The sequence below is a fragment of the Centroberyx affinis genome, unplaced genomic scaffold (genome assembly GCF_046629955.1).
Source record: "Centroberyx affinis isolate AG114_WGS23_722 - 3 ecotype Tasmania unplaced genomic scaffold, CSIRO-AGI_Caff_v1 ptg001824l_1, whole genome shotgun sequence".
NCBI classification, from domain to species: Eukaryota; Metazoa; Chordata; class Actinopteri; order Beryciformes; family Berycidae; genus Centroberyx; species Centroberyx affinis.
In genome coordinates, this window is record NW_027280207.1 from 54,734 (window position 1) to 74,506 (window position 19,773).

Genomic DNA, 19,773 nt, shown 5'->3' on the forward strand with positions numbered 1-19,773 from the left:
CCATTAATAAATTAATAATAATAATAATAATAATTGATTACATTTATATAGCGCTTTTCTAGGTACTCAAAGCGCTTCACATATGATGGGGGGGGGGGCGGGGGGGGGTCTCAACTCATCCACCACCGATGTGTAGCACCCACCTGGGTGATGCACGGCAGCCAGTTTGCGCCAGAACGCTCACCACACATCAGCTATCTCAGTGGAGAGTAGAGGACTGAAAGAGCCAATTAGGTAACGAGGGATGATTAGGGAATTAAGGAATCGATGGCCTCCCTTGGCTGCAGGAGGAACGGTAGCCTAACTAATAAAGGTATATATGATAACCATAGATTCTTAACCTGGGTCGGGACCCCTAGGGGGTTGTCACATCATTTTATTTATAACCTATGGTGGCTATGGTGGCTGAAATGGGTCATTAGAATCTGCAAAGAGTGGCAATTTACAGAGAATAACCTAGTAATACAGGTGAAAAACAAACTACCATACTATTTCCTATGAAAATGTAGCCTCAGGGGGCGTGTATTGTACTGACGTAGCCTGTGGGGGCGTGTCTTGTACTGACGTAGCCTGTGGGGGCGTGTCTTGTAGGGAGTCTGCAGGCTGCAGAGAGACCTAGGCTGTATTTCAAAATGTAGGGCTCTTCACTTTAAAGTGAACATAATGAGGGCCACGCACACCGCCGCCATATTGAAGGGCATTACAATCCAAAGTGTGTAAAACTCGGCCCTTCAAAGGGCCCTATGTAACGGTCGTTTTCAAAGTGAGCAGGCGATGGTCACTTTGCTCCCACAATTCTTTGTGACGTCACAAGCCTAATCAAGAAAACAACGACAACAATGGCGGCGACCGGCAGCGACCCGAAGCCAAAATAGTAGCTAGAAAATTGACCATAGAATAATTTGTTACCTTATGGGAGTTATGCAGTAGGTTTATAACTTACTGTGAAACCGATACATGGCTGGTGAAAGCAGTTTGTCCCGTGGACAGTGGACAGTCTCACAACACTGATGAGCCTCTGCCTTGTTGACACATATGTGACGGCCCCGAAAAATGTGGCCCTACTTGCAGCATGATGGACTTGTCTCTCTCTTCTTCTGTGGTGTTCACAAGAACACTTGAAGAAATAGCTGGATATGAGCATCAGTCCAGACTTTCCGAGCATGAGGAACCGCATCCGTCTACTTCCACCCATAATTCCTTGAATTTTGTGCAGATCCCTTAGAAGAGGATTACTAAATAAAGAGAGATGGGATTAATAAATACATTACATTTATTAAAGATATATAGATTTTTTTTTTTTTTACGTTTTGAAAAGCTTAATACTTTTGGTTTATATGGAGCTTTTGTGCACTGGTCAAAAAACGGATGCGTATTTTGAATATTTGATGTGGGATTCAATACTAAATAATCAATAGTTTCAGCTCTATTACAAAGGAGAATATGTTGTTTGTTCTGCAGGTACTGGGCGGTAGGACTGCCTCAAAGCCCCAGTCACAGGCCCTACGTATTATGCTGCAATCACCAAGGACAGTGGACACAAGACTGGTATTATGAATCAAAGTTCTGGATCTGTGAGAAATAGATTTCCTACTTTCTTTGTTGATAGGTGGCTGTGTATTGTTGGGATCTGCTTTTGAATGACTGACAAATGTGACCAAAATCACTTTGCTATGAAACTGTATTTTATGAACCTCAAACTTAACTATTTTGTGTCCATTCAGTCATTCGTTCTGTGTTTCACACTAAATCATGTGGTCTGGTATATTGCTGGACTGTTGATGAAAGTGTATGTCTGCTTAAAATGTCTTGATTAAAGGAATAGTTCACCCAAAAATGAAAATTCAGTCATTATCTACTCACCCCCATGCCAGTAGAAAATTGGGTAAAGTTTGTTAGTTCATACAACAGTCCCGGAGATCCCCGGAAAAAGTACATTTCAGCTTTCTCCAAAACAACTGAGGTTGCCGGACACCTGTCTTCAGCGTTCAAAAAATAACGGAAAATAACCATAAAATGGCTCCATGCAGCTCTTACAGCATAATCCAAGTCTCCTGAAGCCAAACGATCCCAAAGTGACTTGAACAGACCGACATTTACACCATTATTTAGCTGAAATCGCCACTCTAGCAGTTATTTCAAAATACGTCATGTTTGCGGACACCCCGGCCTCCATAGGTAAGACTAGCTCGAATTAGCAGAAACAGGACTTCCGGTTAAATGAAAGCGCGAGATTTGAAAATAGGTAGAAATACTGTAACAATTACTTTGTATTTAATCGTCAAATTCATTAAGTGACAACCCATATATGTTTGATGACCACTTTAGTCTCCGTTCGGTATGTATTCTGCACAGTGTAATACATGCAGCGTGTATAGTTAAAAATGACACATTTTATGGCATTTTTCATTATTATTTTGACATCAAACATTAATATGGGTACTCACTTATTGAATTTGACTATTAAATACTAAGTAATTGGTTCAAAACAGTATTTCTACCTATTTTCAAATCTCACACTTTTATTTTGAAGGCTAAACGGCCAAACCGGAAGTCTTTAGTTAATTTAACTGGCACAGTGGGCATCCAGTCTGTTTATGAAACCTACAGACCCTGATAGTTAACAGCATCGATACTGCATATGAGAAGTGGGGACTCGAGTCACATGACTTGGACTCGAGTCACAATTGTAATCGCTTGAGACTCAACTTGATGCATGAAGAGAAGACTTGAGACTTGACTTGGGTTCTGGTGACTTGGGACTTGACTCTGACTTGTACTCTGATGACTTGAAAAGATTCCTAAAGTCTTGACTTGAGATCTTGTGTTTGTGTAAATGACTCAGATTGAAAGTGATGAGATTTGTTCCAGCAGACGACTGAATTTAAATTCTGTTTGCTGAATTTGTATGGAATGACTGAATTTATTGAAGTTGAAACTGATTATAGAAATCAAACTCATGATGCTCTTACCAAGTTTTTATCCTATTAAAACCATATTGCATTGAAAAGACCTAGATATTTAGTTTTCTTTAAGATAGTAAATTGATACTGGACTCTTGATTTGTTCTGACTTGACTTGCTGTTCTACATTTAGACTTGAGACTTGAAAATAATGACATGGACTTGACTTGGTAATCTACATTTAGACTTGGGACTTGATTTGAGACTGACTTGGGACTCGTACTGTGGTTGCCACAGACCTTGGTCATGTGGTAAAGATTAGTTTCTATTCTTTTCTGTTGTATTCTATCAAACTGCAGCCAAACAGCAACAGTAAGATTTTAGCATCTTAACTTGATGACCAGTGAAATATCAGAAGTCAGTGAACAACGGTTTCAGTTCCTCCACCAGGCATGGTCCACCACCTGAGCAGATAACACATCACATTTCCTGTGCTGGAAACACTGTAAGTCTGCTCTGTTTGTGTGTGTGTGCGTGTGTGTGTGGGCATTCATGCATGCAGCTGTGTATAAATGCGTGAGGGTGCATTCACACATCTTGACATCAATGCATTTTTTAATGGCTCTAATTGGTTCTGAAAATATTTCAAAAACCCAAGAGTTGTAGAATTTTAATTTTATCATTCTACAGAGGAACATGCAATCTGATGCAACTGAAGTTAATGAAACTTCACCAGAAAATAACCAAAACTGGAGTTATGAGGTTTTCATCCAACAGTGATAAATGTGTAAAAGTATGTGTGAGTGTGACTGGGTGTGTGGTGTGTGTGTGGGTGTGTGGTGTGTGTGTGTGTGTGTGTGTGTGTGTGTGTGTGTGTGTGGTGTGTGTTTTGCTGCTGCTACTTCCTTGATGACACTTGCTGAAACCCACTGACAGACAGAAACAGACACACTGAAGCAAGAAACACTGACAGCAGCATCAGTAAAGGATAATACAGTTAGTGTAGTTTTCAGTTTTCTCATCCCTCAAGATGTCTACAGATATTTATGCCAGGCCAGACTTCACTAAGAAGGTGAGATATAACAGAGGAGACCAAGAGGAGAGAGGAGAGAGGGAGGAGAGGATGGTGGAGATCTACGAGAGCGCAGACACTTTGAGAGACCAGCAGCCTGAAGGAGGTACATCTGAAATCATTACAACTGAATATTGTAAAATAAAGGCTTGTGAATGTGTTACAATTAAATAATGAGCAACGGATGCTTGATCAATTTCACATTTGTACAATTTGATATTATCATTCCGCAAAAACAAAAGTGAAAGGGTTCAGATATCTTCGCACCAAACTTCTAAACCATATCCTACCCATTTCTGCACCAGTCTTTTAAAACTTTGGGCGTTTCCTTAGCGTTACTTCTCACATAGTAAAGGTGCGAGCTCAACTAGTTTGTTTTCTTTTGTTTTAACCATAGTGGAAAAGTTTACATTGTTGCATTTTTGAATTTGCTTTGTTTATATTCACACTGCCCAATTAAAAGAGAACCAGAGCTTGTAAAGAAAAGCCACATGGACTCACAAGTTGCTTCTTTATTGGACAGAGTTTTGGTAATCTTTCAATTTGCCAGGTTAGAGACTTTTGCAGTGGTGGGTTAAAACAAATCTGATTCCAGTCCGTACAATTTTAGCAAAGCATGACGGACTTCTCTGCGCTCTCTAAGTTTGCCCTTGTTTCATCAATCCATAAAGAATCGGATCGATAAGAAGAATCGAAAATGGCACCAGAATCGGTAAAAATCCTAACGATACCCAGCCATAGGAATAAACGCTCCAGAGTTCAAATAAACTCAGAACATGCTTGGTGTGAATGTGAATGTGATCTGTGTGTACTTTGCCTCTGCAGGATCACACACTCAAACGTATCTTCCGGCCGTCCAGAGAAGCAGAAACCCTTTCAGAGCTGCTGCAGTGAGTCTGGGCCTGCTGGGCCTTCTGCTGGGGACTGGGATCATCGTCCTGTCCATCTACTGTGAGGCTCTCATTTTTATTTCATGACATCATACCTTGACTCTCTTAAAGGAATAGCTCACCCAAAAATGAAAATTCTGTCATCATCTCCTCCCCCTCATGCCAGTTGAAACACAGGTGAAGTTTGTCCATATAACACACAGGGAGGCTGCAGCACAACTCCATAGCAGCCTTCTCCAAAACAACTGAAGTCAGTGGGGACCAGTTCTTCAGAGTTAAAAAAAGACCTACAGTATATTTACACCATCATTTAGTGCAAATCTTAACTACAGCTGATTGATTTGCAACAAATAATGGTGTATAGGTCTTTCTATTCACAGTGTGATTGTTTGGCTGTTGTTGTTTTGGAGCTCTAAAGAACAGGTCCCCATTGACTTCAGTTGTTTTGGAGAAGGCTGCTACCAAGTTGTGCTGCAGCCTCCCTGTGTGTTATATGGACTAACAAATTTCACCTGTGTTTCATTTGGCATGAGGCTGAGTAGATGATGACAGAATTTTCATTTCTGGGTGAACTATTCCTTTATTAATATGATCACTAGGTGTCTTCAGTGTCTTCTTTATCGACCTTTTATTATATATTTTGTTATAGTCTTGGCCATAGTATCTTATTTTTAAATTATGCCATGTATCACTTCAACCAATCACTTACTGTCTCATGTCTGTCTCGTGTCACTTTAACCTGAGATCAATCAGGGTCTTAACTTGTCTTGTTCATCAGCTGTTTTTTCTGATGTACATTAATTACAGTTTAAAGCTGTAAAGGCAACTTCATACTTTGGCAGCCCCAAGTGGCCAAAATCACTGAATTTCTGAAAGGTTTGAAGGACTTTACCCAGAAATCATATAATGTGACGTAGAAATGTGATGTAGAAATGGTGAAAAAAATATTTTGGCAGCAGATTCAACCATCGTTGTTGAGTCCAGCTTACTGTGGACAGAGCTCTTACTGCTGTATTTTGCTCGATCTGCTACATGAAATAATTTTTGGCCAACAGGGCAAATATAAGCTGATAAAATGGGTGTATATTTAATAGAAGTAGCAATCACTTAGCCCCTGTGCCACTGGGCATCTTTTTTAGCTAGTAGCTCTAAGCAGGTGATTGTTGGAAATGCCTCAGAGGAAGAACCTGCAGAGTTCAGTCAGCAGTATGTCTCAGAGCTATTTTTATTGTATTTTTGAAATCAATGGCAGTATATGGCTTCTGGAAGTTCGGACAAACCCTTATTTTGCCAAACCCAACATCGGCAAACGTCTCAGTCAAAGTCCCAATGATTTTGACCGGTCGACCCTTCTGACCGAACACAGACAATGCATCTGAAAACCGGACAGTCTGGTCGAAAATCGGGCATCTGGCAACCTATCGCTAGCTAGGTCTAACAGTAACGTTAGAGCTCCACTACCAGCATCACTTCGCTTTGCCATCAGCGTTGCGCCAATGTGACGTTCTCCCTGCTCCACAGAGCATGTTGAATTTTGAATGAATACACCACAAAACAATCAATTCAATTTTATTTCAATGTGGGAGAGCGTCAGCTATCGAGAATTGGATCCGGCAATTTTTTATCTTGGACGCAGCCATCGGACGCAACGCGAGCAGTGGAGCATCTTTCAGTGCTGGGAAAGGAATCACTCCTTCCATGGCTGACGGCCGATGGCTGTAGTGGAGCAGGGCCGTAAGCTGTAGCTAACGCTAACTTTACCCAATCCCCTTTAGCCACTTAGCTACTAGCAACAGGTTGTGATCGTATTGCTTGACAGATACTTGAGCTAATGTTTGCTTTGTTGCATCAACAAGAAACGTTAGCTAGCTAGCCTTTGAAATGCTGCAGCAGTGTTCACTCAGGTTTTGGAGCGGCTGTGTTTAGCCTTTCTGGCTTTAGAACGAGGCTTTTTCGGCTTTGTTGCGGTTTGTGTCCTGCACAAACTAAACAAAAAAGCTGTTGCTGAATGGAATTTAATGGCAGTCACCTCTTTGATTATGAATAAAGAACTTTGAAGACACTCTGTGCTGCTCTGTGCCTTTGTGGTTAGTTTTGCTTTTCCTGTTGCTATTTTTGTGTGGGTGAGATACAGAATGATGTGGGCTATGAGGGTCGGGCCCGGGCCCGTTTCTTTCTTTTTTTGTGCTTAGGACTTGAAATCAATAGGCATACTAATCAAAGAAACTAATAATTTAAGAAAAAAAATACAATTTGATTATAAAACAAAGTTAAGATAGAAAAACGTTTCAGCCTATCAAATACACACAGTCTGCCTGGCGCGCACACACACACACACACATCCTCCTGTCACTTCCAAGCAAGCACTGGCCTCATGGACTAACGTTACTGTTCTGTTCTTGAGAAAATGGACTCTAGCCATGTTCTCTGATGAAGCTTTTGATCGTACACAGCATGCGTTCAGTTTGCGTAACACAGAGCTACTACAGCAGCTCCGTGGTTCTGCCTGCGCTCCGCCCGTTCTGTTGGCTGTATCTATTATTTTACCTATGGGTAAGTCAACACAGTTATCCAGTTTTGCTTATTGTTCTATAAACAACTCACGTTGTACTGTGAGGAACATTAATGTACCATAGAAGAGTACTTATGTCCCTTTTTATGAGTGTAGATGTACTGTTGCCAAATAGAAGCTTCTCAGCATCTCTCCGTGGATAACTTCATCTCCAACATTTATTTAAGCGACATTGATTCATGTATCCTCTATTTTCCTAACTGACATGGTGATAAATAACTACAATAAGCAAACTATTATTTATATACATTTATATGGCTAAAATACAGAACAGACGGACATGTAGTAGTCCATCAAAAATAGAAGTCATGCGTATCTCCAGAGTCGCTGCTCTGATCCTGTTAAAAAGCTCAACCTTTTTCTGATAAACGTTTGAACTGACACATTTAATACTGGTAATGCTTTGGAAGTGTTTTGTATGGTGTTTTGTATGGTGCTGATTTAATAAGCTATTTGAAATTGATCAAACACATTATGATCACATGACCACAATGATCTGTTCACATTCAATTCTGGAAGAATGGGACTACTTTTGATATGATTGGATTGCAACTGCAATGATTGTGGCCTTATAAGATCATACTAGGAGCTGTTTTTAATGTATTTTATAAAACAACAGGAGCCTGTGACTTCAAACCTGCAGCAGAACAGACAGTATGACTAAGAAGTATGACTGTTCAGAATTTTGTTAATTTCTGAGGCACAAATCTTTGCAATGACATTGGCTGCTAGAATGTAAATAACAATTTAAAAATGTCATTACAAAGTGACAATAATATAATTTTGATGGAGATCTTGTGAAACTGTGATGGTCAAGAGTCTCATTAGTGATTACTACAGCAGAATAACATGGAGCTGATATCACCATTCATTTTTCTGACACACCATACGGATTGTCACATTTTTGTGTTGTGAAATATTGAATTTGGATATATTGTCCCATCCCTAATATTTACCAATTTAAGAAGAATTGTTGATGTTGTTGACATGTTTTTTTTTTCTTTTTCATGGTTGTCATCAGATATTTCAGTCATTGTGGATAGACGCAATTTGCTGACCAGTCACCACAATCTGACTCAAGAGAGAAACCAGTTGCTGACCAGTCACCACAATCTGACTCAAGAGAGAAACCAGTTACAGACTGAAGTAAACCAGCTGAAGAGTAAAATTGAAGGTGAGATAAGATTTAACAGAGCTGTAGACTTGAGACCTGAGACTTGGACTCGAGTCACACGACTTGTGACTCGACTTACTTGCGACTTGACTGCTTTAAGACTTGACGTGACTCGAGACTTGAAAGCAAAGACTTGATCAGATTTTAAACCGGTAAAACTCCGCAGCAATTGCTTATTCAAAAACAGGCTTTTAAATGCTTCCCTTTATTGCTCTGCGCTCAGTTCCGCCTTTAGCTTTTGTTTTGGAGTAGCCTAACCTTGATAACCGGCCTTTGCGCTGCCAAACTGGTGTGGATGGGGATAGCTGGTGGCTGACTGTTAAGGAATAAAAAAAATAAATAAATCACTTTGGCGTAAATGTTTCCATATAGGCCTAAATGTTGTCTAACAGCCTTAAAGCATAAACACGCCGCCAAGCCTCCAGCCAGCTCTCCAGCTGCACCGGGATGTAAGCGGCGAACAACTCAGAAAATAAATACAAATAATAACTGTATATGAATTGAGTTAAATAAAACAAGTAGCTTTCATTCATTTCTATGACCTTGATGTCTTCTTTAGCCTTTTTATGTTAAGCACACATGGCAGAACCTGGGCTGATGGTTTTGAGGTCAGAGAGGACGTTGTTAACCTTTACATGCTGGGTGCCATTTGTCAGAAAGGAGGAATACCATTTAATAATAAAAGGGTTGAGATTCATCAGTTTCATTTTCTGAATTAATAAATAAGGCTGAAGGGTATTAAAAGCCGAACTAAAATCAATAGAAAGCAGTCGATCATCAGCTTTGGTGTTTTCCATATGTTTAAGAATCAAACGGATGATACCGATAATGGAGTCATTACATTCATCTGCAATAGGAAATACGATCAGATTATGTCTGCTAAATCCTATACGGCCGACGCACAGTATCCTGCCGCTCGGCCAAATTCATACGCCACGTCAACATTCATTAAGTTTGTTTGTTTGTTTGACTTGCAATTATGAAAACTTACAGTAAGACTTGACTTAGGACTTGCCCTGAAAGACTTGAGACTTGACTTGGACTTGCACCAAAAGAAGCTCTGGGATTTAAAATACAGAGCAAATAGTAAATTCTAATCAATCTGACGTTGAATTAATTGAAATCTGTTACTAAATCAGTTCTTTGACAACAAGGGAAGTGGTGTCCTGAAGGATGGGAGATATTTGGCGGCAGGTGTTACTATAAATCTACTGAGAAGAAAACTTGGACAGAGAGCAGAAAGGACTGTCAGAAAACAGGATCAGATCTGGTGGTCATAAACAGCAGAGAGGAACAGGTGAGTGAGATTGTGTTGGTTTGCATGTATATACTGTACAGTATGTGTTCGTATATGTACATATGTGTGTGCCTGTGTGTTTATTTGTGTATTTCTATGTGTGTGTTTATATGTATTTGGCTATTGAGTCAGCGACAGCTGATAGCCAAACAGTTTGGACTCATTGTTGCAGCAAGAGGCAGCAGAGCTGTTTCAACTGACAGCTGACTGGAGACAATACTGTCTGTGGGTCCAACAACTACAGGGAGGAAGAGAGGAATTATATATAGGAACAAAATCACTGAACTTATGCTTTAAGAACAGAGAACTGATTGTGGCCTCTTTTGCCAAATTATCAGGAATTTGTCAGTAAGCTGAATCAGGATGGAGCTTCCTGGATTGGTCTGCGTTATACAGCGAGATGGAAGTGGAAGTGGGAGTGGGAGTGGGAGTGGGAGTGGGTGGACGGATCACCGCTGACACCAACGTGAGATATTTTACATTATTTTTTAGGTTTTTTTCTATCACAATGCCATCAAAGCCATCAAAGGCACTGTTTATAACTAATAGAATGGATGTGTTAAAGAGTAGGGCAGCAAAGAATGTTACACGAATAAAAAAAAATGGAAGAAATCACTAAAAGAGAACAGAAAAAAATCTTCTCAAACGTGGGAGTCAAAACAAAACAAATCTGACTTAAATCTAACTTAAGCTAAGTGTGATTAACTATCATAAAAATGAACAGAAAAGCAAACCTCAGAGAGAATGAGGGTTTACTAAACACATTTTCACTCATTAAAGATATACGCCTATTTAATATTTCTTTTTTTATTATTTTTTACATTTTGAACAGTTTAATACTTCTGGTTTACTGGGATATCATTTTATTGATACATCTTTTGTCTCGTCAAAAAATTGATGTGCTCTTGACTATAGATTATTTGATATGAGTTTTGATGTGATTTGATGTGAGATTCAATACATTATTTCAAAATGAAAATAATCAGTAGTTTCAGCTCTATTAAAAAGGAGAATATGTTGTTTGTTCTGCAGGTACTGGGCGGCAGGAGAGCCTCAAAGCCCCAGTCACAGGCCCTACGTGTCATGCTGCAATCACCAAGGGCGGTGGACACAAGTCTGGTATTATGACTCAAAGTTCTGGATCTGTGAGAAACAGATTTCCTGCTTTCTTTGTTGATAGACGGCTGTGTATTGTTGGGATCTGCTGAATAATTGACAAATGTGACCAAAATCACTTTGCTATGAAACTGTATTTTATGAATCTCAAAGTTATCCATTTTATTTTATTCAGTCATTCGTTCTGTGTTTCATGCTAAATCATGTGGTTTGGTAGATTGCTGGACTGTTAATAAAAGTGTATTCTGTTGTCTTAAAATGTCTTGATTAAGGTGAACGTTTCCAGCTGCACTGAGTGACACTGGCTTAGTTTTGCTGGATATGTTCTTGTTGTAATGCACAAGACTGGAAATTTGTCAGCTGCAAACATTTATGAATCTGTTAATCTGTCAATAACAAACAGTGAGAATTCTTACAGAATAATAGTAGCTCTGTATTAACAAAGTTTTTTTTTTCATAAAATTGACTGGAAACAGCATTGCAGTTTTTCTGCAACAAGTAGTGTAAGGGATTGCAATTTCAAATTCAGTTATTATATTACAGTTACTAATCCCAGTAATGCTCCATTACTGTGTTACTTAAACCTGAAACCCCCTCAACCTTTTCTTTTCTCTGCTTTGAAATTTTCGTCTGTTTTTTTCCTCATATGTATCTTAAGGACATGTATGTCCTTGACGTAAATATCAGATCAAGAGTAGAATCAGGAAGGACAGGGGAAAAGGAAATTACAGAAAAACATATGGGTTCACTCACAATGTGCATCTAAAAGTGGGAGTATTTGTTGTGTTCTTTTATCTTTCTATTTCATTTGATTTGAACTGCACTAGTTTACTTTTTAAGTCTTTTATCTTTTGTATCTCTTGTCTATACTTTTGCACTTTTTAATTGTACATCTATTACTTTTACTGTATTTTTATCACTCTGTAAAGCACTTTGAATTGCCCCAGTGTATGAAATGTGCTATACAAATAAAGCTGCCTTGCCTTGCCTTGCCTACTTTGACTTTATCTCAGTTAAGGATGCAAAGAACATTATCGTCCGTTGTAAACTTTGTGCGGCAGCAAAACGCTTTCCACAGCGAGAAACACATCCAATTTATCAAAGCATCTGATACGGCAACACAGCAATGAGAAACTCTGGGAAAAACAACAACAAGGAGGCTCCACTGCCAACGACTAAACAACAGAAGCTGGATTTCAGAGCAGGACACACTGGGGACAGCTACTCAGCAGTAAAAGAAGTGATGTAGAAGAAGTAACGAAAAGTAATGTAACGGGTAATGTAACTAATTACTGCTCCTGTAGAGTAATTAGTAAAGTAATGTGATTACTTTTTAAAGGAGTAATAAGTAAGAGTAGCAGAGTAGCAGAGAGTAGAGACTTGCCCAACACTGGTTGCAGCACTTTAGTCATGTTCAGCTGCTGCAGCAGGTCTGCTCTTGTTTCACTGCAGTCTGCTGGTTGTGTTGAGCCTGTCTACATTTTACCTGTATAATATAATATGGGTAAGTGAACAAAATGATCTAGTTTTGCTTATTCTTCCATAAAAAACTCAAGTTGTACCGTGAGGAACATGAATGTACCATATGCAGTAGGAGTATTTGCATCCCTTTTTTTTTTAGAGTGTAGGTTTTTTTTTAGAGTCAAACAGAAGCTTCTCAGCGGCTCCATAGATAATCTCATCTCCAACATTTATTTCAGTCACATTGGTTCATGTATCCTCTATTTTGTTAACTGACATGATGATAAATGACTATAATAAGTAAAATCTTGGCCTTTATATACATTTCTATGGCTCAAATACGGATGTGTCGTCCGACAAAAATAGAAGTCATGCGTATCTCCAGAGTTGTGGCTCTGATCCGGCTCCGTTTCAGATCTGTTAGATCCGGTTCCCGATTTCTGCTTACGTAGCCTTGTAGTGTGGAATCCAAGTTTTACACATGAGGCCCCGGATCTCAGTCACATGACGGGAAAATTTTGAATTGGGAACCGTTCAACTGCAGTGTGAACACAGCTTTAGTAGCATTTGTTTAGGTTATCATTTCTTTCTTATCTATTTGTTTGATTGTTAGTTTAAGTGACACAGTGGGCGGTCACAGTACATGTAGCCATTGTACAAGTGATAATTTTTACTCCATGCTCCCTCCCCCAAGAGGAATTGTCTGGAAAATTCAAGTTTTGCTCTCTTTTGAGAAGACGAATGGCAAGGAACAGTCTGGTATCTAGTTGGTTAAGTTTTAATTTACAATGTGCTACTTTTGTTACGCTTTATTCCATCTCAGAAAGAACTGCCTGCAGTATTAACGCAGGATAGATTCAAGATAAACTGCCACCAAACACTAACTCCACATTTAGCAAGCTGCTACTTTTCATCTGAACAGGTGAAGAGGAATCGATTTACTGAACTCCATATCTTCCACACACAGCATGTGATCTCTGTTCAATGTCTGTGTTTATTATTTGATGCCGTTTGTTATCAGCTGCATTTTGCTGTTTTGCTCTACATGGTTTTGTCTGTTCAGTTTTGGACTCATTCTGTGTTGTTTGCTTTCTGCTGGTTGTTATGTGTCCATGTAGCAGAGCTGTTCCTTCATTCAATCCTACTGTGCTGAAACCACAGACCTTAGTTTCTATTCTTTTCTGTTGTATTCTATCAAACTGCAGCCAAACAGCAACATTAAGACTTTAGCATCTTAACTTGATGACCAGTGAAACATCAGAAGTCAGTGAACAACACTTTGAGAATCAGTTCCTCCACCAGGCATGGTCCACCACCTGAGCACACATCACACTTCCTGTGCTGGAAACACTGTAAGTCTGCTCTGTATGTGTTTGTGTGTGTGTGTGTGTGTGTGCGCGCGCTTGTCTGTGTGCATGTGTGTGTGTGTGTGTGTGTGTGTGTGTGTGTGTGTGTGTGTGTGTGGGGGGCGTTTGTGTAAAAATGCATGGTGCTATCACACATCTTGACATCAATGCATTTTTAAATTGATCTAATTGGTTTTGAAAAGATTTCAAAACCCCAACATTTGTACAATTTGAATTCTCTCATCATACAGAGGAACATGGAATAGTAGAGTAAAAGACAAATGTGTAGAAGTGTGTGTGTGTGTGTGTGTGTGTGTGTGTGTGAGAGAGTGTGTTTTGCTGTGGCTACTTCCTTGCTGTCCCTTGTTGAAACCTGGCTGACACAGACAGAACCAGACAGACACTGCAGCCTGGTCAAGAAACACTGACAGCAGCATCAATATAGGACATAGATAAAATTACATTTCTAGAATAAAACTCTACATACTGTAGAATCGTACATAGATTTAGCAATACAGCAAATTCTATGGTGTAACGTAGTATCGTAACAGTAAATCGAAACAGTTCTGTAAGTATAATTAGTGTAGTTTTCAGTTCTTTCATCCCTCAAGATGTCTACAGATGTTTATGCCAGACCAGACTTCACTAAGAAGGTGAGATATAACAGAAGAGACCAAGAGGAGAGAGGAGAGAGGGAGGAGAGGATGGTGGAGATCTACGAGAGCGCAGACACTTTGAGAGACCAGCAGCCTGAAGGAGGTACATCTGAAATCATTACATTTGAATATTGTAAAATGAAGTCCTTTTGAATGTGTGTGTATGTGTGTATCTTTTCACCAAACGTCTAAATGATATCCTACCCACTTCTGCACCAGTCTTTTAAAACTTTGGCCGTTGAATTTCCTTAGTGTTACTGTTACCGTAGTGGAAAAGTTTACTTTCTTGCATTTTTGAATTTGCTTCGTTTATATTCACACTGCCCAATTAAAAGAGAACCAGAGCTTGTAAAGAAAAGCCACATGGACTCACAAGTTGCTACTTTATTGGACAGAGTTTTGGTAATCTTTCAATTTGCCAGGTTAGAGACTTTTGCAGTGGTGGGTTAAAACAAATCTGATTCCAGTCCGTACAACTTTAGCAAAGCATGACAGACTTCTCTGCACTCTCTAAGTTTGCCCTTGTTTCATCAATCCATAAAGAATCGGATCGATAAGAAGAATCGAAAATGGCACCGGAATCGGTAAAAATCCTAACGATACCCAGCCGTAGGAATAAACGCTGCAAATAAACTGCTCAGAATATGCTTGGTATGAATGTGATCTATGTTTTCCAAGCACGAGGAACCGCTGGCTATCAGATGTCAACATCCATCTCCTTATACCCATAATCCCTTGCTTTTTGGGATGGTTTCTCTTGTTAGAGGACTGAGACTCTCTGTGTTTGTATTTGGTGTCACCAGAGTTCAAATGCCATCGTTCTCGCCTGGAAATATGAACTGAACTGAAGGAATAAATGCTCAGAACATGCTTGGTGTGAATGTGAATGTGATCTGTGTGTACTTTGCCTCTGCAGGATCACACACTCAAACGTATCTTCCGGCCGTCCAGAGAAGCAGAAACCCTTTCAGAGCTGCTGCAGTGAGTCTGGGCCTGCTGGGCCTTCTGCTGGGGACTGGGATCATCGTCCTGTCCATCTACTGTGAGGCTCTCATTTTTATTTCATAACATCATATCTTAGGTCACTGTAATATACTGTATATACTGTATATTTGATTATAGTCTTGGCCATAGTATCTTATTTTTAAGTTATGCCATGTGTGACTTAAGCCTTTTTTTCTGATGTATATTAATTAGTTCAAAGCTGTAATAGGCAACTTCACATTTTGGCGGCACTTTGGAAAAATGACTGAATTTCTGAAAAGCCCAGAAATCATATAATGTGACTTCAGTAGGATGAGCTCAGAACTAAATTTATTCTTCTTAGTGCCTGTAGGGGTAGAAATGGTGAAAAAATATTTCGGCAGCAGATTGGTGAGTCCAGTTTAGTGTGGACAGAGCTCTCTGCTGGATTTCGTTCAATCTGCTACCTGAAATTAATTTGGGCCAACTGGGCGAATATAATCTGATAAGATGGATGTATTTTTACATAACAATCTTGCCTTGTGCAGCTTTAACTACTGAATATAGGCGTGGACTTTTTAATGTTATTTAATAAAAGTAGCAATCACTTAGCACCTGTGCCGCTGGGCATCTTTTTTAGCTAGTAGCTCTAAGCAGGTGATTGTTGGAAATGCCTCAGAGGAAGAAACTGCTCCTCCATGTTGAGAGCAGTCAGCAGAGTTCAGTCAGCAGTATATCTCTGAGCTATTCATGTATTTTTGATTAAACAGCTGGTTCCAGTCGAGCAATTTGATTGGACAAGAGGCATTCCATGAGTGCTGATATACAGTATAACAGCACTGGGACGCTTTTTGTGTGGAGAAAGCTCTGCCTGGAGCGCTTCTTGTGAGGAGAAATAAAAAGCGGATCACGACAACGTCAACTGACGTTAACCGAGTAGCTGGCTAGCTAACCAGCTAGTTAGCACTTATAGCAGACTATACAGTGTTGTGCAACAAACAAATTCTTACCAGATATTCCCAGTACACGTCAACACTAAACTCTAACTTCATTCGCACCTAGTAGTGACAACGCAAATATGGAGACATTTGACCTTAATTATGAACGGTCGGCAGAGGCGGAAGATTGATAAGAAAGTAAGCTGAAATTGTCTGTGCTAACCTCAAACTAGCTAGCTAGCTTGCAGTCGGGAAACAGTTTACCTGTTGCTTGGCAACACTTGGTAGTGGAATCCTGAGGGAACTGTTTTTGTTGGCGGAGACAAATAACAGAAAAATCATCTGTTGTCTCAAATTACTTGATGAATAGCTTTGTTTATACAACTGTTGTATAAAAGCAGTCAGACTCGAGGTCGTGCTGTTGTACTGTATATCAGCACAGCTGTGATGCCATACTGCTTCATTATATGGCTTCCAGAACTTTGGGAAAACCTGCAGTAGAAAAGACAGTAGGAGCTTCTGACTGGCGAATACATCGCTGGGTTTAGATTCTTCATAGACATTAATGGTGATAGGAAAAAAAATTCCACTGATATTATCGTTCAAAGAAACAATCAGGACTCTTTAGTAACATCTAATGGCAGCCGTAGGAACTACAACAACATCAGCAAACGTGTCTCCTCCTCCACCAGTCTCAGTCAAAGCCCCCGGCTCCACCCAACCTCTCTCACCCCTCCCCTCCCCGGGAGCTATGGTGGCCTGAAACTGACAGAAAGTATGAACTGGTGTTTTCACAACAGACTCCACTTAGCCAAGTTGTGTTACAGTTCAGAAAAGTCAAGTGAAGAAGTAACACTGCAAATTGTTACAAATGTTTAGAACATCCCAGAGTTACAGGCATATTATACAGCAAGTCATGTAAACGATGGGATCAATAGCGAGTGATAATATGCGATCAGCTAACCCAGAGGTCTAGCGCCTCAAGCTGTGGCTAACACTAAATTTATCCGATACAGTTAAAGCTGCAATAAGCAAAATTTTCTGACCACTAGAGGGCGACAGAAACCGCAAAACATTTGTAAATAACACACAGCAAAGCCCCTGCACTATACAGGCCTACTAAGAACAAACAGCGCATAAATGCTAATAGCTAAGCCAAACATACCCACAGAGAAGTGTTGCCGGTTACCAGTCAAACACAAGATGTCACTCAGCTCTGCTTTTACTTTAAAGTAGAAGGGTTTGATGTTGTTAACATATTTATATTTTTTATTTTTCATGGTTGTCGTCAGATATTTCAGTGATTGTGGAGAGAGAGAATTTGGTGCTGCAAAGAGACCAACTCAACATCAGTCATAACAATTTACTGACCAGTTACCACAATCTGATTCAAGAGAGAAACCAGTTAAAGACCAGTTACCATGATCTGACTCAAGAGAGAAACCAGCTACTGACCAGTTACCATGATCTGACTCAAGAGAGAAACCAGCTACTGACCAGTTACCACAATCTGATTCAAGAGAAAAAACAGTCACTGACTGAAGTAAACCAGTTGAATGGGAAAATTGCAGGTAAGATAGGATTTAAAATACATAGGAAATAGTAAATTCTAATCAATCTGACGTTGAATGAATTGAAATCTGTTACTAAATCAGTTCTTTGACAATAAGGGAAGTCGTGTTCTGAAGGATGGGAGAAATTTGGCTGCAGTTGTTACTATAAATCTACTAAGAAGGAAACTTGGGCAAACAGCAGATGGGACTGTCAGAGCAGAGGATCAGATCTGGTGGTCATAAACAGCAGAGAGGAACAGGTGTGTATGTTTGTGTTTTTGCGTGTATTTCTATGTGTGTGTATATATGTATTTAGCTATCAAGTCAGCTGTCAGTTGAAACAGCGAGCTCCATTGCCTCTTGCTACTAACAATGAGTCCAAACTGTTGGTAGAAGACGATCCACTGAGTGGAAATGATAAAGTGCTGCTGCTTTGTGGATAGAAATACGTCGGTTGCTCTCTGTATCGTTTTCACAGACTGACTTTTTTGGAGATATTTTGACGGTTTGGACTCATTGTTGCAGCAAGAGGCAGCAGAGCTGTTTCAACAGACAGCTGACTGGAGACAATACTGTCTGTGGGTCCAAGAATTACAGGGATGAAAAGACTCATTATATATAGGACCAAAATCACCAAACTTATGCTTTAAGAACAGAGAAATAATTGTGGCCTCTTTCGCAAAATTATCAGGAATTTGTCAGTAAGCTGAATCAGGATGGAGCTTCCTGGATTGGTCTGCATTATACAGCGAGACAGACGTGGGAGTGGGTGGATGGATCACCGCTGACATCAACGTGAGATATTTTACATTATTCTGTAAGTTTTATTCTATCACAGTGCTATCAAAGGCACTGTTTATAACTAATAGAATGGATGTGTTAAAAAGTTGGGTGGCAAAGAATGTTCCATAAATTAAAAAAAACAGAAATTTTTGTAATCAAATAATTTGTTTTTAATAATCTTAATATTTGGCACCAATTGCCTCCATGAGTTGGAGAATAACAAGAATCGCCTCCATTAATAAATTAATAATAATAATAATAATAATAATTGATTACATTTATATAGCGCTTTTCTAGGTACTCAAAGCGCTTCACATATGATGGGGGGGGGGGCGGGGGGGGGTCTCAACTCATCCACCACCGATGTGTAGCACCCACCTGGGTGATGCACGGCAGCCAGTTTGCGCCCGAACGCTCACCACACATCAGCTATCTCAGTGGAGAGTAGAGGACTGAAAGAGCCAATTAGGTAACGAGGGATGATTAGGGAATTAAGGAATCGATGGCCTCCCTTGGCTGCAGGAGGAACGGTAGCCTAACTAATAAAGGTATATATGATAACCATAGATTCTTAACCTGGGTCGGGACCCCTAGGGGGTTGTCACATCATTTTATTTATAACCTATGGTGGCTATGGTGGCTGAAATGGGTCATTAGAATCTGCAAAGAGTGGCAATTTACAGAGAATAACCTAGTAATACAGGTGAAAAACAAACTACCATACTATTTCCTATGAAAATGTAGCCTCAGGGGGCGTGTATTGTACTGACGTAGCCTGTGGGGGCGTGTCTTGTACTGACGTAGCCTGTGGGGGCGTGTCTTGTAGGGAGTCTGCAGGCTGCAGAGAGACCTAGGCTGTATTTCAAAATGTAGGGCTCTTCACTTTAAAGTGAACATAATGAGGGCCACGCACACCGCCGCCATATTGAAGGGCATTACAATCCAAAGTGTGTAAAACTCGGCCCTTCAAAGGGCCCTATGTAACGGTCGTTTTCAAAGTGAGCAGGCGATGGTCACTTTGCTCCCACAATTCTTTGTGACGTCACAAG

The 19,773-nt window shown here is 39.9% G+C and overlaps 2 protein-coding genes across 2 annotated transcripts in view; one reads left to right on the forward strand and one right to left on the reverse strand.

Moving 5' to 3' along the window:
- Window positions 1–19,773, reverse strand: part of LOC139652552 (collagen alpha-1(XIV) chain-like) — a 130,201-nt gene that overhangs the window by 48,690 nt on the left and 61,738 nt on the right. The gene's annotated exons all lie outside the window — the stretch shown is intronic.
- Window positions 3,934–19,773, forward strand: part of LOC139652551 (uncharacterized) — a 28,346-nt gene continuing 12,506 nt past the window's right edge. Inside the window, exons 1-8 of the mRNA XM_071529657.1 lie at window positions 3,934–4,081; window positions 4,801–4,926; window positions 8,459–8,611; window positions 9,766–9,908; window positions 10,247–10,374; window positions 10,941–11,053; window positions 14,453–14,590; window positions 15,404–15,529. Coding sequence (XP_071385758.1) covers window positions 3,934–4,081; window positions 4,801–4,926; window positions 8,459–8,611; window positions 9,766–9,908; window positions 10,247–10,374; window positions 10,941–11,053; window positions 14,453–14,590; window positions 15,404–15,529 — 1,075 coding nt within the window. The remainder of the gene's footprint in view (window positions 4,082–4,800; window positions 4,927–8,458; window positions 8,612–9,765; window positions 9,909–10,246; window positions 10,375–10,940; window positions 11,054–14,452; window positions 14,591–15,403; window positions 15,530–19,773) is intronic.